The sequence below is a fragment of the Dipodomys merriami genome, unplaced genomic scaffold (genome assembly GCF_024711535.1).
Source record: "Dipodomys merriami isolate MVZ:Mamm:240054 unplaced genomic scaffold, mDipMer1.0.p SCAF_415, whole genome shotgun sequence".
Classification (NCBI taxonomy): Eukaryota; Metazoa; Chordata; class Mammalia; order Rodentia; family Heteromyidae; genus Dipodomys; species Dipodomys merriami.
In genome coordinates, this window is record NW_027205771.1 from 588,083 (window position 1) to 612,263 (window position 24,181).

The following is a 24,181-nucleotide window of genomic DNA, read 5'->3' on the forward strand; positions in this document are numbered from 1 at the left end:
GGTCCCCCCAGCCCGCAGGTCCCCCCCCGTGGCCCCCCAGCCCGCAGGTCCCCCCCGGGTCCCCCCAGCCCGCAGGTCCCCCCGTGGCCCCCAGCCCGCAGGTCCCCCCCGTGGCCCCCAGCCCGCAGGTCCCGGGCCGCTCCGGTCGAGGGCGGACCCCCCTTGCCCCGGGAGGACCGCCGCGGCTGCGCGTGGATGCGAGGTGGGCGGCCGGGGCCGACTCGGACCGGGGGAACGGCTCGGCCGAGGCTCTTCCTTCCCCGGAGTCCTCCCCTCCCTCTCGTTCCGGCGGACTGGCTTCCCCGCCGGCTCCTCCGAGGCTCTGGTTTACGGGGAGAGCCCTTGCCAGGAGCTCTGCGGAGGGCGGACTTGGCTCGGGCTCCGGTGCCCGACGCTCGCTGCGGGAAGACGGGCTTGGGGACTGGGGCGAGCTGCTTGCATTCTCCCCGGCGCCCACCAGAGGGCACCCGGCCGCGCGCCGGGACTGCGAGGGGCTGGGCTGTGAAGCGCATGGTGAACCGAGGAGGTTCACCGGTTACCTGCGGAGGGCGGGCGTCGCAGAGACGCTGCCGAGAAGCTGGGGACATCGACCAGTCACAGCCCTGGGACCTGGGACCAGGTCTATAGGCTCCAAGCAGCTCATTTCGTCTCTGGGCACTGTAGGAGATGTTTGGCACTTTATCACTGCTGAGACAGACAACGTAGACCGGCTTAAGAAAAAGTCCAAGGTCATGCCGGGCGCTGGTGGCTCACGCCTGTAATCCTAGCTACTCAGGAGACTGAGATCTGAGGATCGTGGTTCAAAGCCAGCCCGGGCAAGAAAGACTGTGAGACTCCTATCTCCAATAAACCACCAGAAAACCGGAAGTGGTGCTGTAGCTCAAGTGGTAGAGTGCTCGCTTTGAGCTGAAGAGCTGAGGGACAGCGCCCAGGCCCAGAGTTCAAGCCCCACGACCGACCAAAAAAAAAAAAAAAAAGAAAAAGTCCAAGGTCATGCTAGGTGCTGGGGCTGTAGCTCAGTGGTAGAGCACTTGCCTCGCAGGCATGAAGCCGGTTTGAGTCTCAACACTGGGGGGGGGGGGGGGGGGGGAAATGCTCATTTGGATTAAAAAACAAACACACAAAGACCAACCCATGGGATTGGAGGCGTGGCTCAGTTGATAGAGCACTAGCCAATGAGTGGAAGTGTCAAGTACCAAGTTCAAGTCCCAAAAAGAAGAAAAAGTCCATTCCTAGAGACCTGACAATCACCTGGAGGGATGCACTCATTATCTGGGTGCAGAACACAGGACATCCCCAAGGTCCTGTGGATTCCTGACCAACCACAGCTGGTCACTTCGTGACTTCTGAATTGGGCTGCGTTTTAGACAGGATCGAAGGTGACTAGCGTTGCAGAGGCCAGGGGAACAGTCTGACCTTGGAACTCACTGACATTTGTGAGAACCAAGTTACTAACAGCAAGTTCGTTACAAGCTGGCTAGGAAACCATGACACCACTGGAAAACTCTCTGCCCCCACGGAGCATGCTTCTGTTTGAATTGTTCAATGAATAACCGGGGAGATAGAATTCTACTACATCAGTTGCTCAGAGAGTCTTTTCACCAGGGATGTCATCTTGCCCCAACCAAGCTTACAGTTTACAAGCAGTACAGTGCTTTATGTGTTTATGTTTTGGTAGTATTGAGGTTTGAATTCAGGACATTGTGCTTTGTAAGCAGGTGCTCTACCACTTGAACTATAGCCACAGTCATTATTTTTGTCAGTCATGGAGCTTGAACTCAGGGCCTGGGTGCTGTCCCTGAGCTCTTTTGCTCAGGGCTAGTGCTCTACCACTTTGGGCCACAGCTCTACTTCCAGTTTTCTGGTGATTAATTAGAGATAAAGAGTCTCATGGATGTTCCTGTCAAGGCTGGCTTTGAACTGTGATCCTCAGACCTCAGCCTCCTGAGTAGCTAATATTATAGACATGAGCCACCAGTGCCCAGCAGTTTTTTTAAAAAAAAATGCTTATTTCTCAGATACTGTCATATTTTTGCCTTTGTCTAGCCTCAGATAAAGATCTGTCTACTTATGACTCCTAAGTGTCTGGGAACAACCGTACCTGGTTTGTTAGTTGAGATGTGATGTCACTAACTTTTACCCAAAGTGGGCCTTAAACCATGATCCTCCCAATCTCCACATCCCAAGGAGTTGGAATTACAGATGTGAGCCACTGCACCTGACTAGGAATCGTGTGTGTGTGTGTGTGTGTGTGTGTGTGTGTGTGTGTGTGTGTGTGTGTGTGTGTGTGTGTGTGTGTACTGAGGCTTGAACTCAGGGTCTTGTGCTCTCACTCTTGATTTTCTTACATGAGCCATATCTCCAGACTGACTTTTTGCTTGTTAACTGGAGATGGAATATTGTAGATTTTTCTGCCCAGCCAACAGAATAAAAGGAGAGAAAGGGGAGACAGAGAGAGAGCGAGAGAGAGAGAGACAGACAGACAGAGACAGAGACAAGAGAGACAGAGAGAATGAAATAGAATAGACCTTTATTTGGCTGTGTTCCAGAGTTCCAGAGACTATGAAGTCTATGGGCCTGGTGCTGGCCTCTGGAGAACTGGGTGCTGCTTCATCTCTTGGTGGAAAGCAGAAAAGGGAGCAGGTGAGAGTGGGGGAGGGGAAGACAGGACACCTGGCCTGGCTTTAGCACAATCCACTATCACAGTGACTAATCCAATCCCAAAAGAACAAAAGAACGTCATTGATCCTTCTTAACTATCTAATCACCTCCTGACACTATTACAATGGAAACTAAACTGCACCACAGTTTCCAGAGGGAGACAAACCATTTTTAAAGCCACTTTGTGTGCAGAGCTGGGGCTGTAAAGGCTGCTGTTTGAAATATATTTCAATTGCTTCTTTCTTCTTTCTTCCATTTGCAAACTGTTTACTGTACCCCTACTCCATCCAGCATGGGGCTGCATGCATGAGAGAGAATGGAAGGCAAGATTTCCTCCTTCACTGAGCTTACAGGACACAGTTGAAGACAGACCCTAATCAGTCTCCTCCCAAGGACACAGCAAGCCCATTGTCTTGACCGGGTGGTGTTTGAGCTGAGAGTTGCCGGGTGGAGGGAACAGATTGATGACTTAGGTTTGGAACACGTCCAGTGCAAAGGCCCCCTCTTGTGGTGGGGCATCTTTGAGGACTGAATGCCTGAGGGCTGGTACTTTGATAATGATTGGTCCTGCCTAACAGGGAACCAGTAGGAAGCCATTGGCTTGAACTCAACCAAACTCAGACTCTGCCAGCAATGAATTAGTATGCAGATCCAAAAACAAATTCATTATGTCCCTTCTTCCCACCCTCCCAAACCCATGGCCAAGTCACGTATTTTTTTTTAACCAACTGAGTATACCACTACCAGCCACGTCACGTGATCAACGCCGTTTAGCTGAATTCTTAGGGCCACTTTGTGTCACTACACAAATCGATGTTTTTTTTTTTTAAATTTTTTTATTGTAAAGATACTATACAGAGGGTTACAGTTACATGAGTGAGGTAATGAGTACACTTCCTCTTGAACAACAAATCGATGTTTTAAAAACACAAGTTGGATCCTGTCTCTCTTCTCTACCTTAAGTCCAAAGATGTAGGGTAAATCTGCGCAGGCTCACTCCCCCTTGGACTTTGGTTCAGTATTGGGCAGACTCCTGCCTCCACTTCTGGTTCCTGAAACATGTGTGTTTCTTCTTGGTATTTCTGGGAAAGGTATTCCTGCACATCAAAAGAGACCCCAGGAAGAAAAAGATCCTTCCTTTCTCTAGATGTTTGGTTTGCCTGGATAGCAGCAGTCATTTTATTCCCAGTTGCAACGTGTAATTCTGGGGACCGGAGCAGCTCAGTGCCACCCGGTGGAGCCTGCCTTACTATGTTATACCGAAATTCGGGGACCCCCAGAAGACCACCAGAGACCACAATCAATGTAGGCAACAAAGAGCCGGTTTATTGCAAGCTCGAGCTTGGTCCTCCGCACACACGGTAACCGGTGACGCTAAGAGGCCCTTAGCATAGAATCAGCACAGTTTTTATAGTATTGAACAAACAACTTTAAGGAACTTTTACATAAGAAATTACATGATTGGTTAACATTTACATTTAAAGCAAGCTAAACTGGGCAAATAATGATTGGTTGACCTTTACAGAAAAATGTCCTTGGTCCATAGCTTGACTGAAAAAGGTTACAAGTCACACCCGGACCAACAGAATGCATGGCATGTCTTGCCCCAGGCTCTGAAGAACCGGTTGGTTAGAAACTCTTAATCCTAGGTGGGTGGGGGGCAACACCACTTGGGGGCTAACACCTGCCTTAAGCAAATGCCATCTATGGCTCCAAGAATTGTGCATGGCTTTCTGTCATAAATACCTAGCATTGGGGCTAAAGTGGATCACGAGTCAAGTTGCAGAACTGAGATGGAGTGTTAAACAAAAATGGAGTTGCTTAGGTTTCTCAAAACATTATATTTCGTCCCTAGGGCCTTACTGCCTCGGCCTCGGCTGTGGGGGATAATTCTGAGGACTTTGCGCCCTTGGTCAAGGCTGTAAACCCTTTGAAGTCTTTTACTAAGCAACTCTAGGCTCCCAGTACTGAGTAACTAAAACCAGTCACAGTTAAAATCATACAAAAACCATACAATCATCTAGCACAAAGCAATTCATACAGAAGCAAAAATGGCTGTTAGGTGCTGTCATATATATATATATATATATGTATATATATATACATATATATATATATATATATATGATTATTTTTTACGTTCTTCAATGAGAGGAGGTCCTTTGCCTTCTGAGTTGAAGGTGGGTGTTTGGTATGAGAAGCTATAAACTCTCAGCTGCTGGGATTATGTAGCTGAGGTTCCCAGTGTCACGTGGGCCGTTGGATTCGTGGCATCAACAGGCTTGAAATAAAAGCAGTAAGTCCCTGTGAGTGAACACAAACCTAGGGGAGATCAGAAGTCCTGGAAGAGGTTGGTGACTGCAGAAAAGATTGGCAGGAATTAGGCCGGAGAGCTGGTACGGGGACTTTTTGCCATGGTCAGGAAAACAAAACAACTTTTTGTTTTCTTTTGTATTAAGGCCGCTATTAAGGGCATTTTACTCTTCTTAATTGTGTCCAAACTGGACCCAAGGAAGAGACTCAAGACCGTTTCCGGCTGGGGGATGAAGTTGGATTCCAGAATCAGCTCTCAGCATTACCACCAGGACTTCTGCTTCCTGCCCCTTCATAAGTAATTTACCACAACTTCAGAGGCAACAACGACCAAAGGAGCAAACTAGCAGCTGCTCTCCCTGCGTGTAAGGCACCGAGAGGCCGCCATCCGCAAGCGGCAGGACACGGGCAGGACTGCGAGCCGCGGAGCCCAGGGCCGGGCTCCCCGAGACCCTGGCCTCCCCGAGGCCCTGGCCTCCCCGAGACCCTGGCCTCCCCCAGACCCTGGCCTCCCCCCAGATCCTGGCCTCCCCGAGGCCCTGGCCTCCCCCAGGCCCTGGCCTCCCCGAGACCCTGGCCTCCCCCAGACCCTGGCCTCCCCCCAGACCCTGGCCTCCCCCCAGGCCCTGGCCTCCCCGAGACCCTGGCCTCCCCCAGGCCCTGGCCTCCCCCAGGCCCTGGCCTCCCCCAGACCCTGGCCTCCCCCAGGCCCTGGTCTCCCCCCAGACCCTGGCCTTCCCGAGACCCTGGCCTCCCCCCAGACCCTGGCCTCCCCGAGGCCCTGGCCTCCCCCAGGCCCTGGCCTCCCCCAGACCCTGGCCTCCCCCCAGACCCTGGCCTCTCCGAGACCCTGGCCTCCCCCCAGACCCTGGCCTCCCCGAGGCCCTGGCCTCCCCCAGGCCCTGGCCTCCCCCAGCCCCTGGCCTCCCCGAGACCCTGGCCTCCCCCAGACCCTGGCCTCCCCCAGACCCTGGCCTCCCCCCAGACCCTGGCCTCCCCGAGGCCCTGGCCTCCCCCAGGCCCTGGCCTCCCCCAGCCCCTGGCCTCCCCCAGCCCCTGGCCTCCCCGAGACCCTGGCCTCCCCCAGACCCTGGCCTCCCCCAGACCCTGGCCTCCCCCAGGCCCTGGCCCCCGACCCGGATCCACAGGGATCCACAGGTTGGCGCGCCACGGCCGCGCTGGAGCCGGGAGCGTGCCCCCTCCGCGGAGGAAGGGGCGTCTCGGACCCGAAGGCTATCCCACACTCCCCCGTTCCGGCCGCGGTCCCGACGTGGCGGCCCCGCCCGCGCCCTCCAGGCAGGTGCTGAGAGGCGCAGAGAAAACTAGCGGTCACAGTCCCTGGTTGAGGGGCAACCTGCCGACATAAACCCCTCGGTCTCCATGGTGACTGGCGGACGCCGTGGCCAATGGCGTCCCAGCGCTTATTTATTTCCGCCCCATCCTTTCCCCAGGGGCCCACGCTTCCTTGACTGACAGTTCGCTGGTTGTGCTGTTACGTAAGGGGAGGGTCAAGCGCGGCCCCACCCGAGCGGAGCCGATTTGATTGGTAGGCCGAGGTGCTGTCGTTCCAACCCCTCCGGAAGAGCGCTTTTGATAGACAGGTATGGGAGCCACTTGGAGAGGAGAGTCTGGGCGGAAGCGTCCGAGCCGAAGGGCGTGGTAAGGGGCGGGGCCCGAAGCCGAGGGTAGGGTAGGGCAGGGCAGGGCGGGGCGGGGAGCGGGCAGAGGCTGGGCTGCGGTGCGGCTAGAGATGCTGTCCCGCCGCGGCGGCGCTCGGCAGCCGGGACCTCTGCACTGAAGGCACCGGGGTGAGGCGCGGTGCCCCGCCGGCTGGCAGGTATGCAGGGGTCAGAGAGTCCCTGAGCCTGGGCCGCCACCGGCCTCGGGCGCGGTGTTTGTCTGCCCTGCCGGCGCTCTCGGCCCGGCGACGGCGGCCGCGCTGGGACACGGGGGCGGGGCCGGCACCTGTGCGGGTTCGCCGGCACCTGCCGCGCGGCGGACCCCGCCGTCCCGCAGTCGTGCGTGGGCTGGGCCGGGTGGGCCTGGGGGAGAGAGGTAGGCCCCGACGACTCGCCGCGTCCGGGTCCTCCCCCCGGGTCCCCGGCCGCAGGGGCGGGCGTGAGGAGCGCCGTGGGGCTCCGCCGCGCCCGGGAGGTCTCCCGGCCCCTCGGCGCAGGTTGGCGGAGGCCCCGCCGGCCTTGGACTCGCTGGGAGGCCGGGCCCGGCCCCCGCCCTGCATCACCTCGGGACAGGTTTGTCCAGATTCTCTCCGTGCTCCGTGACGGGTTTCTGCCCCCGGCGCGGGCGCCTGTCCCAGGCTGGGGCTCTTTCCGAGTATCGCTCCTGCGTGGAATCTCTTAAGCCCGGGTGTGTGTGTGGGGACGGGGGGTGATGTTAGCAGCAGCAGCAGCTACGTTTCCTTTGGGTCCTGCCAGGCATAGGCCGGAGGTTCCGACTTCTCAGCCGTGTTATGGATAGAAAAACGCCACTGTTTGGTTCAGGGCCGAACCAGCAGAAATTCTGAAAGTATTCCCTACGGACAAGGATGTCTCCCAACTGTGTCCTTCCTCGGAGCACGTCATGCTGTGCCTGAGAAGGCATCTGATAAACTGTGTTGTTTTCCGCATAGTGCGCTAGTTTTCTCATGATCTTGATGGTTTGGAACCAGTGAGCTGGGTGGCAGCAGATGTTGCCTCCTGCTTGAAAATACGAACTGAGAGCAAGTTTGTCATTGGGTTCTTAAGGACAGAATCATAGATGGTAACGTGTAGGATTGAAAGGGAATTTTGTTCCAGTAAATGTACTACAGAAGTGCAGGTCTCCCGTCTGGACAGGTGTGTCAGGTGACAGTCGATACACCTGAAAATCAGGGTGGTTCTCATTTGGACCCATTTTTCGTGTCCTAATTTTTTCATGGGTTGTAGTCATCTTTAAAGACAGAGTTGCTACTTAATGTAAGTCAACAGGCAGTGGAAGAACTGAGTTAATTACAGAGCAGCATTGTCTCATGGAAAGCAAACAGTAATAGGCACTGGACAGGTATGGGAGAGCTGGTACCCACAGGTGGATAGAATATGCTGTTGAGAGAAAACACATTTACTGCCAATTACCTAAGGCTGTGCTTCTTAGAAATTTATGCAGAAGTTGCTAAGTTTTGACCCTTTTCACCTTTGGTTTTTTTCTACTTAGAGAGCTCTTGAAGCCCAGCTGAGTCTGGGGGAATCATCAGAGCAGGGGAAATCTCTGTTCTCACTTCTGGGGTTGGCTGCTTTTCCTCGTGCTTTTTTTTTTTTTTTTTCCTGTTAAATGAGTACTGACCCACTTGGTTTTTTGACCTTTGAGACATGCTTTGTTATCCACTACTTGAAACTTCCAGAGGAAAATTAGTGTTTGAGCAGTATCTAGCTCTTGCACTCCTTGTCCTCCTATGTTTTATGAGCAGCTCTTTAATGCCTATTCTTGTAAAGAGTTCCAAGACAGGACTCCAGTATCTGCCTTTTCTCCTTACTGACATGGGTATGTTCTGCTGTCCTTTTCTTTTCTTCCCCTTATTTCTGTGGCTAATAGTTTTGCAAGAGAGAATGATTAGTATGCTTGACACAACTCATTTTAAATCTCTCTTCAATTGGCCACCTTAGATCTTCATTTGTTCCTGTGACCCTGGGAACAATAAGAGAACTTTTGTGTAGATGAGTGCAGTACATTCTAATTCTGATTTCTAGTTAAACATCTATGCTACTATGATACTATGCTAGCAGCAACTCTTGCAGTTCGTATCTTTAACTCTGGCACTAAAGCTGAACTGTGTCACTAATTATTCTGAGTCTTGGCCAGGGATGTGGTACACAAAGCTCTCCCCCAGCCTCATAGAGTTTTGTCATGTAGCTCAGACTTGCTTCAAATGCAAAATCCTTCTGCCTCTGACTCCCAAATGCTGGTATTACAGGTGTGCATCAGTACACCCAGCTCTCGTGCATAAATTTTTGTATACATGTAAAGGTGAAAGAAGATTTGAGCCCAGCTGGTGAAGGTGGCTCATACCTGTAATCCTAGCTACTCAGGAGGCTAAGATCTTAGCCTCTCTCATTGGAGCCCAAAGAAGAGGGGGTACAGAAGGAAGCTGCCTGAAAACATTTCCCGAGCTTTTGTAAAAAAATATATTGCAACTCCAGGATATCAGATTTAGTTTTTAACCCTTACTTGAAGTCTTAACTGTTAGTGTTGCTATATTTGTGTTTTCCCTCTGGTTTCAAGGTAAAGTGAATGGTGAGGACAGAAGAGTTGGATGACACAGACCACTGAATTTTTTTGGAGGACACGTTATGAACCCTTTGTGGAGCATGTCTACAAGTTCTGTACGAAAAGTAAGTATAATTAATAAATTGTGTGAGGAAAGTCATTTGCTTCCATGCCAGGAAAAGGGTCAGAAGGAATACTTATCTTTCAAAGTCACCTGTTAGCAAAATTACCTGGTTTGTATAATAATTATCTTCTCAGTTTCTCAGGATGAGATTGCTCATTGATTGAATAGAAATTCTGATAATCACAATTCTAAGATGTTTTAGATTATATATGTACACATGATGTAATTTGTTATACCACTGTAGTAGATTCAATGGTTAAGAGAAGCTTTGGGAAAGGTAATTTCAATATTGGTCAAGTCAGACTTGAATTTTCTTCTAAATAAAATTTCTTTAAAACAAATACATTGTTCTCTTGGGAAAGCTTCAAATGTGCAAACAGAAGAAAATAAAAATAACCCATAATTATACCTCCAAGAATATACCATGGTTATCCTTTTTCTTTTTAAGTGGCTCTACCACTTGTGCCACAGTTCCACTTCCAACTTTTTGGTGGTTAATTGGAGATAAACATCTCACAGACTTGCTTGCCCAGACTGGCTTCAAAGTGCAATCCTCAGATCTCAGCCTCCTAAGTACCTAGTATTACAGGTATGAGCCACTGGTGTCCAGCTATAATCCACTCTTTTTACAAAATGATTTAAACAGCTTTTAGTTGGACTGCTGCCTAGGAAGTAGAAACAAGATGGCAAATTAGTTTCTGGCTCATTTTGACCTTTCCTTTGACAAAGGATGAGGGTTTGCTGCTGATATCCCAATTGGAAGCAACCCCATTAGGCGCAAGACCAAAGCAAGTGAGAGAATGGCTTCCATTTTTTATTCTGCTTCCTTCTTTTTTGATTCTGTACAAATGCTGATGTCAGGTAGTAAGTGACCCCCGTCATGTCTCCTCTTATATAGCTTCTATATAATCAAAGAAACTTTTCTAGTCTTAGTTACCTAATGGGGACTGGGAACCTATCTTTAAATTATGAGGGCCTGGGTTCAACCCATACCACCACAAAAACAAGCAAACAGTTATCTAATGACTTAGTAGTCAGTAGCCTGTGGCCTCTTCTTGGGCATAATGCAATGGTCCTGCTTTATTTGTTCTATGTATGTCTGTTAAAGGGCTTGCAAGTCATCCTGACTGATTTTGGTTGTTAGAAGGCTTAGACAAAGCCCTAAACGTAAGCCAAAACTGCCATCCTAGCTACTCAGGAGGCTAAGATTTGAGGATTTCAGTTTGAAGCCAGCCAGCCTACCTAGGCAGGAAAATCCATAAAACTCTTAGCTCCAATTAACCTCCAAAAAGCTGGAAGTGAAGCTATGGCTCAAGTGGTTGAGCACTGGCCTTGAGCAAAGGAAGCTCAGGGACAGCACCCAGGCCTGGAATTTAAAAACTCCAGTACCAGAAAAAAAAAAAAAAGCATTGGTGGTCATGGAGTGAACAATACTGTACTCTATGATTTCTCTAATTTTTTTATACTCTATGGTTTAAGAATTATCCTGGGGGAGGGGTGGAGAATTATCCTAACGAACAACTTCATCTTGAATAGAGATCTGATGGTGAAGAGAAGACATTGACAGGGGATGTGAAAAACAGTCCTCCACGAACTGCACCAAAAAAACAGCTGCCTTCTATTCCCAAAAATGCTTTGCCTATAACAAAGCCGACATCGCCTGCCCCAGGAACACAGTCAACAAATGGCACACATGCTTCTTATGGACCCTTCTATCTGGAATATTCTCTCCTTGCAGAATTGTAAGTTCTTGACAGGTTACTGGGTTCAGTGTAATGACCCTTTGAAGGAGAAAAATGAAATTTATTCCAATTGATGAATTTAATCTTGAAGTTCAAACTCATTCCTTTCTTTCTCCATTTTGGAGTGGAAGAAGAAGATATAAGATTTATGGAGAACATATATTAACTCAGGAACTTGGTAACTTAATTTTGGTATGAGGTAGCATTTTTCCCATTGGGCAGTAGTAGGGTGGCAGTTTTTTCTTTCTTGGGTCAGACCCATTAGAAGATTGGGCTCCATTTTGGTTATCTTGTAGGAGGCATCCTGACAGGCTGAAGAGATCATAGGGAATTAAGTGTTGGGAAACCAAACTTTAAGGATCAGCAATTGAAAGAACTGGAACTGCTGGCTTGGAGTATACTTAAAACTGTTTTCATAACTGAAGGTCTGTTATTAGGAGTATGACTTATTTGGCATGATTTGCAAGGCAGGGCTTTGCAATGATAGAGAGTTGAGGATTTGGGATTATATCTGCACCTGTATTGAAGTTGTCTCTACAGAAGGAGGGGACCTCAGCATCTGTTCAGAGTTGTTAGTGATAACACGGTGCTTGGCATAGGGAGGCACAGTGGATTCAGGTAGCATTTGTTTGGATCATTTGTTAAAGGGACAAAGTCTAGATAATCCGTTCTTCTCTCACTTAAAAACTCCTCTGGTTGGGGCTGGGAAGGTGGCTCAGTGGTAGAGTGTTTGCCTTGCATGCACGAGGCCCTGGGTTCAATTCCCCAGCACCACATAACCAAAAAGGAAAAAAAAGCCGGAAGTGGTGCTGTGGCTCAAGTGGTAGAGCGCTAGCCTTGAGCTGAAGAGCTGAGGTACAGCGCCCAGGCCCAGAGTTCAGGCCCCACGACCGGATCCCCCCCCAAAAAAACCCAAAAAACAAAAAACTCCTCTGGTAGCTAGGCCCTGGTGGTTGACACCTGTAATCCCAGCTACTAAGGAGGTTGAATCTGAGGATTGTAGTTTAAAGCCAGCCTGGGCAGGAAAATCTGTGAAACTATCGCCAATTAACCACCAGAAACAGAGCTGTGGCTTAAAATGGTAGAGCACTAGCCTTGAACAAAAAGCTCAGGGACAGTGTCAGACCCTGAGGTTCAAGCTCCATGATGGCTGAAAAAAAATTTTTCCTGGTGGTACGCAGTTATTGTAAAAGAACCCTGGGTGCCTCCCTCAGTGTACTCTTGTGATAATGGTCATAGGGTCTGAGGTCCCAGCATCATTGGCTGGGTATGACTTGGTAGCAATGGTCCTTTCAGCTTTATAATGGAGGTCTTGTGCTTGGGGCTGGGCAGTGAGCTGGACAGGCTCCTATTGTGATTGTTTGCTGTGTGCTACAACACAAAATTGCCTTTGCTGGCAAACCTCATTGTAGTTTGATACATCTTCTAGGCCATGCTGCTGTTGACATTCTTAACCTTAGTGACTTCAAAATGGAATAAATGACTTTATGCTTAAAAATGTGTTGGCAATTAGTCAATAAAAGGCTTCTCCGGATTGGCAGATGAGTGTGTTATAAGGGCATAGGTCAGCACTGTACTTCTTGAGGTTGAATCACAGTTCGGCTGCAGTTACCAGGAACAGCATGGTTGTTGTCAGTGGGTCACTAGGTCCCAGCAAAGCCTTTATGAGGACATTTGTCTTAGCGCTGACACCCACTGTGCCCCCTACTCTAACAAGGCCCCTAGAATTCAGGCATCTTGAGTTGGGGCATTATTTGGGAGCAGAATACAGTGTGAACACACATGATGCCTACCTTCAAGCAACACCACTTATCTAAATAAACACAGCCCTCTGTCATGGGATCTGATGAGTCAGACTCAAAAGGACACCTAAGTGATAGAACATTTGTAAGTTTTCTTTTCCAAATTAATTTTTATTTAATATAACTAAATTGCTGAAATTAGTATGAATTTCTGAAGCCCCAAAGGGAACTGTTGTATTAATAGTAAAAACAATTTTGAATGTATGTGAGCTCTGTCACAAAGTCACTCATCCTTTGTGTGTCGATCTGGAGTCCTCTGTTGGGGTTGGTTACTAAGCTGGTATGGTAAGTGGTAGTGATCAGGTCTGTTTCCAGAGTTGTGGCAGGTGAGAGACTGTGATGACTTGGAGATCAGCTTCCCTGTGAGGGATGACTCCTTGAAAAGTAATGTGAATGTTTTGATTTACTTGTGTCTTTGACATATAATTACTATGCTGCTTTCCTTTTATAGTACCTTGGTTGTGAAGCAGAAATTACCAGGAGTCTATGTGCAGCCATCTTACCGCTCCGCATTAAGTAAGATAAGGATTTGATTTGCTCTGAATTTTTAGCACAGTTGGTCTAACATGTATTTAGGCCTTTACCATGTTGATTTTTTTTTTTCCTGCAGTGTGGTTTGGAGTGATATTCATACGGCATGGGCTTTATCAAGATGGTGTGTTCAAGTTCACAGTTTATATCCCTGATAACTATCCAGATGGTGACTGTCCAGTAAGTAGGAGATACAGTCTGACCTAATTTGTGGTGCTCCATTCTCTGATGGAATTAAAGGGCCTATAGATTTCTTGGTTCTTTTCCTCACCTAATATGTTTAATGGCCAGTTTGCCAAGAAGTCCGTTTTCCCTGTAGTTGGAGGATTTGATGCTTTGTTGCATTTTCTGTGACACTGTAATCTGCCTGAAGCTTCATCCTTTTCTGCATGGGGTGAGCCTGGGGCATGTGTGGCAGTTCTCACTGTGACTGAGGACATGGTCACTTTAGTTTTACGGAATAATGGCTACTTCACCTGTCTTGGGACAGCTCTGTAACTTTAAACAGAATAAGTGCCAACTTGTCTTGAGGCTTCTTTGGTAACTACCATCTCTAGGGAATTAATGAGCACTACCACCTCCGTTAAAAGGACTTGTCTCTTTAAATACAGCGCTTGGTGTTTGATATTCCTGTCTTCCACCCGCTAGTTGATCCCACCTCAGGTGAACTGGATGTGAAGAGAGCATTTGCAAAATGGAGGTTAGTACATCAGTGTTCCTTTCATGACATTTGATGGCAGGAGTGAGCATCAGTAATCACACCCTGTTTCTCTTCAGGCGGAACCATAATCATATTTGGCAAGTTTTAATGTATGCCAGGAGAGTTTTCTACAAGATTGATACAACAAACCCCCTAAACCCAGAGGCTGCAGTACTGTATGTAACTTTTGTTATTTAAGTTAAATGTTAAAATGCAGCTAAGTTTACTGAGTTGCTAACTTTATCTAAATGTTTAACACAGATATGAAAAGGATGTTCACCTTTTTAAAAATAAAGTGGTTGACAGTGTTAAGGTGTGTACTGCTCGCTTGTTTGACCAACCTAAAATCGAAGACCCCTATGCAATTAGGTAAGTGGCACATCATCTAGATAAACTATGCTTTGCACTTCATTTTCCGGTGACCTTAGAATGAGGACTTAAAAGAATGTACAATCTGTTAGCCTATAGCCTATCTAACTCAATTTCTCCTGGGCTCTTTCCTTAAAAAAGCCTTGCATTATTTGCACATTGTGCCAATAGCACAATATCTGAGTGACTTTGGCTTCCTGAGGACCTTGACTTTCTAGGAAATGGTTGTAGCTGCAGCTCTCCAACCACTCCAACCCTGTAGACATTCAGACCTGGGGAAGGGAGGGAAGCTGAATGGTGTAAGTGTGGCAGGTGCCTGTAGCACTGATGTTTGATCTTGGGGAAGAGCAGCAAGAAGGGCTGGTGATTTCACTCTCTGGTGGTCTTTGCACTACTAGGAAGGGAGCATAGTGTAAGCACTAAAACATGGGTTTAGTAAGTGAACTACTTAGTTTCAGGAGATCAATTACTCTCTTAACTGTGTCTTGCTTTCTTCATCATTAAATATTTCAGGGGCTGATGTGTTGAAGTAAATCAGTCTAGGGGAAAGTTATATGGGAAAAAATCAATTAGATACTATCTAAAAACACACATGTTGGCTCAAGTAATAGGGTGCTGGATGTTAGCTAGAAAGCTAAGAGAGATCTGAGGCCCTGAGTTCAAGCTCCAGTAATGGGCACACACAGAAAAAAACAAAAATAAAAACATATGTGTTGATAACTGACTAAGATTACTCTTTCAAAGTATTCTTCCTCATTAAATATTAGAATTGTCTTTTTTTTTTTAAGTAGATGTTATATAGATTTAGAAAGCCACCAACTGTTTTTAATACTTTCTGTCCTAAAGCTTTTCTCCCTGGAATCCTTCTGTACATGATGAAGCCAGAGAGAAGATGCTAACTCAGAAAGTAAGTCAATAACCAACTCTGAAATGGTTCGCTTCCTGTTTCTTCTCTAAAATGTCTTCATAGGAGACCAAATAACACACAGATAATGTTTGGGAAACCAGTCTTTTCAATCCTGAACTCTCCTCACCAATCATTTTTATGTCTTTTTTTTTTATTGTGCCTAGAAGCCTGAAGAACAACACAATAAAAGTGTTCATGTTGCTGGCCTGTCATGGGTAAAGCCTGGTTCAGTACAGCCTTTCAGTAAAGAAGAGAAAACAGTAGCAACTTAAGAGATGGTGAATCTGGTGCACCATGCACTTTCCTGTTGGACTCTGGCCTACTTAAAGCTGACTAATGGCAAGGAAGGCCTGAAGAGTAAACCGTGTGAACTGTGACTGGGTATCAGTGTTTTCCATGTACGCATTGGTTCCATCAGCAGGTTGTGGAAACCTCTCATTAAGTAATGCGTTACTTCTGTCAGAAGTGTCTTAGGGTGGTTATTTAGTACAGTACTCCAAATTATTGGGGACCTTGAGACTTAAGTATTTTTCTGAACATAATGCTAAAGGTAAGTTGCATTCATTTAAATTAACTGAGCAGATGGGAAATTGGCACTACTTGTTTTTAAATCACTTGTGTTGGTTGTACAGCTTAGGATGTAGAAAGGATGGATATAGAGACAGATTCCAGAGCTTGGCACTTTCGAGTGGAAAATAGTTTGAATTTCAGTCTTGAGCCTACTGTATTACTGACTTATACTGAGATATAAACTGAGGTCTCTGAGAAACATTAGTGAGTGGAAATCAGAATGCTTGTTAATAGTTTTTTTTTTTTAAGGCAAATTACTGTATTTTTATGGTAGAAGGAAGAAAAAGTGTTAAAACGGTTTCTAATGAAGTCAGATATTTAAATGATGAATGACTAATGTGTTCGGTAGACAAAATAAACCAATAAATGATTGTTCTTTGTCATTTATGCAAGAACTAAATGCCTTTTCTTAATATAAACAGGTTAATTTATAAATGCTTTATTGAAAAATACTTATTTTCATATAAAATTACAGTAGCAGTTAACTTCTTCAGAGGCTTTATAAATAGTTTTGCTGAACACTATTCTACTTGAATAGTGTAAGTTTCATATTTCCTTTAAAACAATATGAAGTTACCTAGTAACTTTGTTTATACTGATTCAATTTACAATTGAATTTTCTCCCTAATAAGATTACTGCTGGATCAATAGTGATTAACAAAGGTATGTATAGATAATTCAGTAGCTGTTAAATACTTTTCTAACTGAATATAAATGGCACTATGAACTAATAAAGATCTAAATTCTCCAACCTATCAGGAACAGACCAGAAGATATTATACATGCTAAAGTAGTCCCCTAGCTCAATTTAAAAATCTTTTCTTAGTCAGCTGATAACCCCTATATAACAATAACAAACAAAAAAACAAACACTGGAGAATTTAAAGCAATGCCCAAAAGGTGGCTCTGGGGCATTAACAATTTATGAAAGTACAAAAGAAAATGTTGGCTGTTTTGCCTCTTAAGTTTTGTACTTAATAGTTCACATTGTAGAAAGTGCCATCACAAATATGTAGCAAAATCTGGGTTACAAAATCACACATTTTACACCCTAAAGTGCCACCACATACACAGGTTCACTGAGACATTGCACAACTTTTACTGACTGGGGAAGGGGGAAAGTGCATAGAGGGCGCAGGAGACTCAAGCTAGGGGCCTGGAACCTCCGTTGTCTTCTACTTTGTGAACATAAAAATCTCACTCTTACTGAGTGTGTTGGGACTAATAAATTTTGTTTTCCTTATCATAAGGACTAGTGCTGAGCATAAAAGGTCAGGAATGAATTTGAAATACAGTTCTTCTGCTGTAACATACCAGCAGAGACCTCATGTGAATTCATTTCATTCTCTAGTTATTTGTAAAGGTTTGTCAAAAAGTTAAAAGTCACTGGACTCTGAGCAGTGTTGATACTAAGCACTAAATGGGAGAGGAAAAGGCAGTTGGGATAAATAAAAATATCCTAAGGATATTGGAAGGAATAAAATCAGTTTCTCACCAAAATATCCCTTCCCTTCCTGTTTCTAACAGGCTGTAATTTGGTGAGATTAAAGAAAAGACTTGTGTCACCTAGCATGCATCTGACTAGCAGCAGTAAACAATGCTGCTGAACAGTTAGTGCAAAGATGCTTTTAACAGCACAGACTAACCTCAGTGGGAACCTCGGTCATTAGCTACGTCTTGGAGACGGCGTAATAGAGCAGAATGATTTTCTGGGCAGATTCTTTTTGCTGGTGATTCACTTCCATCATCCAGGATAATCCCCCTCTTTTTTGTTGGAGTTTCTCCTGTCCGTATCATACTGTTGATTTCTCTTAGTCTCTATAGTGGGAGAAAAATGGATAGAAAAACTAAAATGCTAATGCATGTATCTCAGCATTAAGTTAATAAAGAACCTCAAATGAGTTAAGTTTACCTCTAAGAATTACCTCAAAGAAACACTAATACATTCTGTCAGCTTCACTTCTCAGCTGGCTAAGACTGCTGACCCTTCAAGTTTAGGTGGAACATTTCTGTTTTTGTAAACAAGCTTCATAGGTGAGTTTTAATACACTGTATGTGTCTACAATGTAGAAGTTCACAAAATTACGCTATTTTATTTTGTTGTGCCAGTACTGGGGCTTGAATTCAGGACCTGGCTGCTGTTCCTTAGCTTTCTTGCTCAAGACTTTGTTCTACCACTTGAGCCACAGTTCTACTGTGTTTTTTTGCTGGTTAATTGGAGGTAAGAATCTCAGAGTTTTTCTGCTCAGGCTGGGCTTTGAACTGTGATTCTCAGATCTTATCCTGAGTAGCTAGGAGATTTTTAAAGACAGCATAGAGCATCAAATTCCAATGCCATGTTTTATCATCACTTTTACACATCCATTATTTCTTTTCAAAAATAGCACTTCAGTTGAGTATCCATGTTCATGCCTATAATCCTAGCTACAAAGGAGACTGAGGATTGAGGTTTGATGCCAGCTCAGGCAAAAAAAGTCCAGTAGAGTCCAGCAAAATAGGGTAGAGGGGCATGGGCTCGAGTTCTAGCAAGCAACCCCAGCCAGTGCAAGGCCCTGAGTTCAGGCTCCATTACTGCCCCCCTCCCCCCGCCCCTCTACTCCTGCAGCATCATTTCACTGATAGTCCCTTCAGTCACAAGTTAAGCCTGACTTAATTCCCTGAGGTATCCATCGACTGTTACCCTGGGGAGAACTGAGATGCTATTCAAATTACTTTGTGTGCTCTGGCTCCCATGAGCCTTGATGGGAGGAAGGCACTGCCTAATGGGCAGGAGCTCTTCTGTGCCTTCAGCATTAAGTTTCTCCGGTTGGCTGTATGCATTCTCTAGCAGTTTGTTGGTTATAATTTTAATATTTATTTGTACTTCATATTTCCCTATAAAAAGCCTATTAAGAATATTCATTGTGTCTAGGAAATTCAATGCTAATGCTATACGTATATACAAATTTGGAGAAATAGGAATAATGAATCCTCACATGTTCATTTTTGGCTAATCCTTTTTTAAAAAATTTCTATTAGCATAAACTGTCCAAAGGGGCTTCACTCTGATATTTATAGCATGCATATATACTTTGATTAAATTCACGCTATTACTCTTAACTCCTTTCCTTTAATGGTTTTTAGAGGGTTTCATGAATCTTTCATGCATATAATGCTTCTCTATAACATTCACTCCCCCTCATCTCCTTTACCCCTCCTCTTCCACTCACTTTCCCCCTCAAGTCCCCCTGTGACCATAAGTCAATTATTTCCTTCCCTTCCCCTCCCCTCTCCCTCTTTTATTCTCTTTCAAGCCCCAGGAATTATGCTTGCTAGGTACTAAGCACACTACCACTGAGCTATACTCCTAGCCCATCATTTTTATTCTTTACTTTGAAATAATAAAACACATCTGAGGTTTTAGATAAAAATATCATGTTCCTTTTGCTTATTAGCATATGTAGTTTCACAATTTTTTCTTTTTGGAGATACTGGCATTTGAACTCTAGTTCCTGCAGTTGCTATTCAAGCATACTATTGAGACATTATCTCCAGCTCCTTTTTTTGTTTTTGCACTATTTTTGAGATATATTAATTGTATATTCTTTTTTTTTTTTTTTTTTTTTTTGTCGGTCATGGGGCTTGAACTCCAGGCCTGGGCGCTGTCCCTCAGCTCTTCAGCTCAAGGCGAGCGCTCTACCACTTGAGCTACAGCGCCACTTCCGGTTTTCTGGTGGTTTATTGGAGATAGGAGTCTCATGGTCTCTCCTGCCTGGGCTGGCTTTGAACCGCGATCCTCAGATCTCAGCCTCCTGAGTAGCTAGGATTACAGGCGTGAGCCACCAGAGCCCGGCTTAATTGTATATTCTTATATAACGCGTAGACAAGTTTCTATGTAATGCGTGCTTAGACTTTTTTTTTAGGGACTCAGATTCAAGTCCTGGGTGTTGTCCCTGAGTTGCCTTCTGCTCAAGGCTAGTGCTCTTATCATTTCAGTCATAGGGCCACTTCCAGCTTTTTTGGTAGGTTAAGAGTCTGATAGACTTTCCTGCCCAGGCTGGCTTCAAACTGCAATCCTCAGATCTCCTGAGTAGTTAGGATTACAGGCATGAGCCACTGACAACCTGGCTTAACATACTGATGAACCTCATGATGCTACTTCAATGCTAATTCTACATATACAAATTATATAATTCTCGACATTCTGTCATAATTCATTTACACATCACAGTAGACTATAAACGTACATTTTTTGGTGGTGTTGGGGTTTGAACTCTGGACTTAAAGCTTGTTATGCAGGTGTTCTTATACTTAAGCCACTAGACCATACTTGTGTTTTAATTGTGCTAGTTGTGGAACTTGGACTGGACTCTGTCCCCCTGAGCTTTTTATTTCCTACCACTTGAGCCAGCTCCACTTCCAGCTTCTTTTGGAAGTTAATTGGAGATAAGTCTCCCAGACAGTGGCTTGATATCAGATATCAGCCCCCTGAGTAGTCACCAGCTCCTGGGTCCTTTATGTTTTGAACATAGTCTTGCTTGATGCCCAAGCTCAACTGCGCTCTAGTCTTCCTTTCTGCTTCCCTTTCTTGCTGGGATGACAGGCACATGCCATATGCCCAGCCATGCTCTGTTATTTCTGAGATAGGGTCTCATTACGTAGGCCATCCTGGACTGCGAACTTCGTATCTGTGCTTCCCATCATGGCTGAGATGACAGGCATGCAGTACTATGCACAGCCTTTTTTATTGAGTTGATTATGAACATTTTTGCCTGAGCTGACCTGGAACTACAAACCTCATCAAAGTTTTCTTAGCTGGGATGACAGATGTGTGCCACCACATTTAGCTATTGGTTGAGGTTTTGCAAACTTTTGGACTGGGCTGTCATCATGATCCTCATAATCACGTGTCTTAGGATTATAGGCATGAACCATTAGCACCTGGCCATTTGTAAGTGTTTATTCTAAAATGAAATTGGTATAAAGTATCCTAGATCCTCCAGGAATACCTACTATTCTTCTACTAAACAAGGCTGGGTTGGGTGTATACATCTACTCTTTTTCAAGGAATAGATCTATACCTAGAAATGTAATATTGTGTATCAGTGAGTTGTTTTTTTAAAAGATGGCATACTTAAGTACCATATAGAATATCTGTATATAGATGTTAGATCTTCACGTATCAGTATATATGGGCATCAGTATATGTGTATCTTTTTATGGTATGTCTTTCTCTAGCCAACCTTCTATTGATGTATTTCCTCCCAGCTGTTTTTAAGTAATAATAGTTTATATTCTTCAGCAGGCAGTACCACCCGCTGAAGTTGTCACTGATAATTAGTCTCCATCTTCATCGACTTTGTGTGACAGTGGAGGACTTTTTTTTTTCTTTTGGGTCCGTCGTGGGGCTTGAATTCTGGGCCTGGGCGCTGTCCCTCAGCTCTTCAGCTCAAGGCTAGCGCTCTACCACTTGAGCCACAGCGCCACTTCTGGCTTTTTTCTTTTTTCTTATGTGGTGCTAAGGAATTGAACCCAGGGCCTCATGCATGCAAGGCAAGCGCTCTACCACTGAGCCACCTTCCCAGCCCCCCCAGTAGAGGACTTTCTTCCTGACAATGTACAATGTAAATGTTTGTTATAGATTGGCTATTGACCCAAGTGGCTGCTACTTTTGTAATAGTCTCCTTTGGTCTCAGCAATCATCTATCTCTTGTTGGGAGAAACTCCCAATTCTGTGTTGAAATTTCTTCTGATATCTACCCAGTTAGTGATATTGTAGAAGTAGGATTCACAACCACTACTCTGACTGTTTAACTTTTTTTTGTGGTTGAGGGGGTGGGGGGAGTGGGTCCTGAGACTTGAACCCAAGGCCTGGGCACTGTCCCTGGGATTTTTTTTGCTAAAGGCTAGCACTCCAACACTTAAGCCACAGCATCACTGTGGCATTTGCTGAGTAGTTTACTGGAGATAAGAATTTCATGGAATTTTCTGCCCCAACTGGCTTCGAAGCACGAGATCCTCAGATCTCAGCTTCCTGAGAAGCTAGGATTAAGGCATGAGATACCAGTGCCCAGCTTTGCTTAACCTTACCCCAAATAGTTTCCCTTGTTAAATAAGATTTTATCTTTCTTAGTGTATACTTCTGCATGTTTGGGCAAATATCACTTGTATAACTACAGTAGATACTATAAAACATTTTCTTCAAAAAATTCCTTCATGACCTCCTATGACATCTATATACCCTCAAGTAACCACTGGTGTTTCCTGTCTCTATAGTTTGCCTTTTCTGGAATATAACAGAAATAGAATCATGTACTAAGTAGCTTACTGATTCTAGTGTCACTTCAGCAATAATGCATTTTGGGGGTGGGGTTTGAACTCAGCCATATGCTTGCTAAGACACTCTACCATTGAGCCATGCCTCCAGCCCTTTCTTGAATTTTTTAGTAGCACCGGGGTAGTTTTAACTCAGAGCCTCACACTTGGTAGGAGCTCTACTGCTTGAACTCTCAGTTGTGAAAGGTGCTCAACTTTTCTACCTTGGCATGGCTTAAACTATGATCTTCCATTAACTAGGATTATAGGTATGAGCCACTGCCATCCAGATGAGTGGTTTTATTATTATTATTACATTGTCTACTGCAAGTTAATCCATTAAGCACTTTAAGACATTTCAGAATTTTTTAAATTTTTGGTGATTAAGGTTACTAGAAGCAAGTGATATAAAGCTAGTCTTGAGCAAAAAAATCTCAAAAACAGCACCCAGGCCCTGAGTTCAAACCCCAGGACTGGCAGCAGCAACAAAAGTTACCATAAAGATTTAAAAGTATTTCACTTGGCAAATACCTAGGAATGAGATTACTGATTCTAAGTTTATATTCAACCTTAGAATGAACTGCCAAACTGTCTTGCTGAATAGCTAGAGACCATTCTGTATAAAAAAGTGTTATTTGCTGGGGCTGGGAAGGTGGCTCTGTGGTAGAGTGCTTGCCTTGCATGCATGAGGCCCTGGGTTCGATTCCTCAGTACCACATAAGCAGAAAAAGCCGGAAGTGGCGCTGTGGCTCAAATGGTAGAGTGCTAGCCTTGAGCTGAAGAGCTGAGGGACAGCGCCCAGGCCCTGAGTTCAGGCCCCATGACCAGCAAAAAAAAAGTGTTATCTGCTCTACAACTATCAATATACAGAATTTTAGCCATTTGGTGGGCAGGAAAAAAGTGTTCAAATATTTTACCAACTTTTATATTTGGCAGTCTTTTCCCATTTGATTTTGAGAATTCGTTAAATATTTGTGTTTGTGTATCCTTGATCAGATAATGTGATTTGTAGATATTTCCTCAGTCTGCAGCTCTTACAGAAAATTCTTTTTGTAGTAGTTCAGTGTGAACTCAGGGCCTCATGCAGGTCACTGGAGGCATGCACCACACCTAGATTTTTTTTTTTTTTTGATACAGGAGCTTGATCTTAGGGCCTTACATTCACTTGACTTGCTCATGGTTGGCACTCAACCATTTGAGCTATACACCCAGCCTGGCATTTTGCTGGCCAATTTGAGATGGGGTCTTGTGGATTTTTCTGCCCAGAATGACTTTGAAATGTAGTTGTCCAGATCTCAGCTTTCTGAATAGCTAGGATTATAGGCATAAGACACTGATGCCTAGCAACTAAAACAATTTTGAAACAATTGGAGGATTCACACTGTCTAATTTTAAGATTTTAGATAAGGCAAAAGACAGGTATGGGGTTGGTAGAAGTATTGACAGTCTACCGGAGGTCCATATATAGCCAATGTGTATTTGAGTTTAAAGGCACAACGGAAAAGCTAAATAAATAAGTGCAAGGCTCAATAGCTCTAGTAGTAATACACACATATACAAATTGTTCCTTATTTATTGTAGTTCCTTTTTTTCATACAAATTTTAGAATCAGTTTATACAAGTAATTCGAAGAAAAATTACCTTGTTTTCCAATTTATAAACATTTTCTCAGGCCTTTCATTCCTATTAATTTCTGATCCTATCTACGTATGGTATCTTAAAATTTGATTCTTGAGTGCTATAGTACATTTTAGTTTTGCATACTGGTTGTGTAATCTTAGTTCCAGAAACTTTTGTAGGTTCTCTGTGAGTTAAATTGCGTTATATAATTGAATGCCTTCCTTATTTTGCCTTATTGCACATGGTAGAGCCTCCAGTTCCAGTGTTGAACCAGAAGTGAGAGTGGACATACTTTGCTTTACTCCTGAT

General features: G+C 45.0%; 2 protein-coding genes across 4 annotated transcripts in view; one reads left to right on the forward strand and one right to left on the reverse strand.

Moving 5' to 3' along the window:
- Positions 1-6,682: 6,682 nt before the first annotated feature.
- Positions 6,683-16,345, forward strand: LOC138807202 (AKT-interacting protein). Of its 2 annotated transcripts, none has more exons than XM_069992785.1 (10): positions 6,683-6,811; positions 9,229-9,338; positions 10,874-11,079; positions 13,333-13,397; positions 13,492-13,592; positions 14,024-14,112; positions 14,190-14,288; positions 14,374-14,481; positions 15,328-15,388; positions 15,553-16,345. In XM_069992785.1, exons 2-10 carry the CDS (start codon positions 9,297-9,299, stop codon positions 15,658-15,660), a joined length of 879 nt encoding a protein of 292 aa, XP_069848886.1. In that variant the 5' UTR covers positions 6,683-6,811; positions 9,229-9,296; the 3' UTR covers positions 15,661-16,345. The 2 variants fall into 2 exon arrangements, with proteins under 2 accessions (XP_069848886.1, XP_069848887.1); XM_069992786.1 differs by lacking the exon at positions 6,683-6,811 and adding an exon at positions 7,159-7,226.
- A 40-nt stretch (positions 16,346-16,385) lies between these two features.
- Positions 16,386-24,181, reverse strand: part of LOC138807201 (retinoblastoma-like protein 2) — a 66,681-nt gene continuing 58,885 nt past the window's right edge. For both annotated transcript variants that reach the window (XM_069992784.1, XM_069992783.1), the window contains one exon: positions 16,386-17,776. In XM_069992784.1, the coding sequence (XP_069848885.1) occupies positions 17,606-17,776 (171 nt within the window). In that variant the 3' untranslated portion in view covers positions 16,386-17,605. The remainder of the gene's footprint in view (positions 17,777-24,181) is intronic.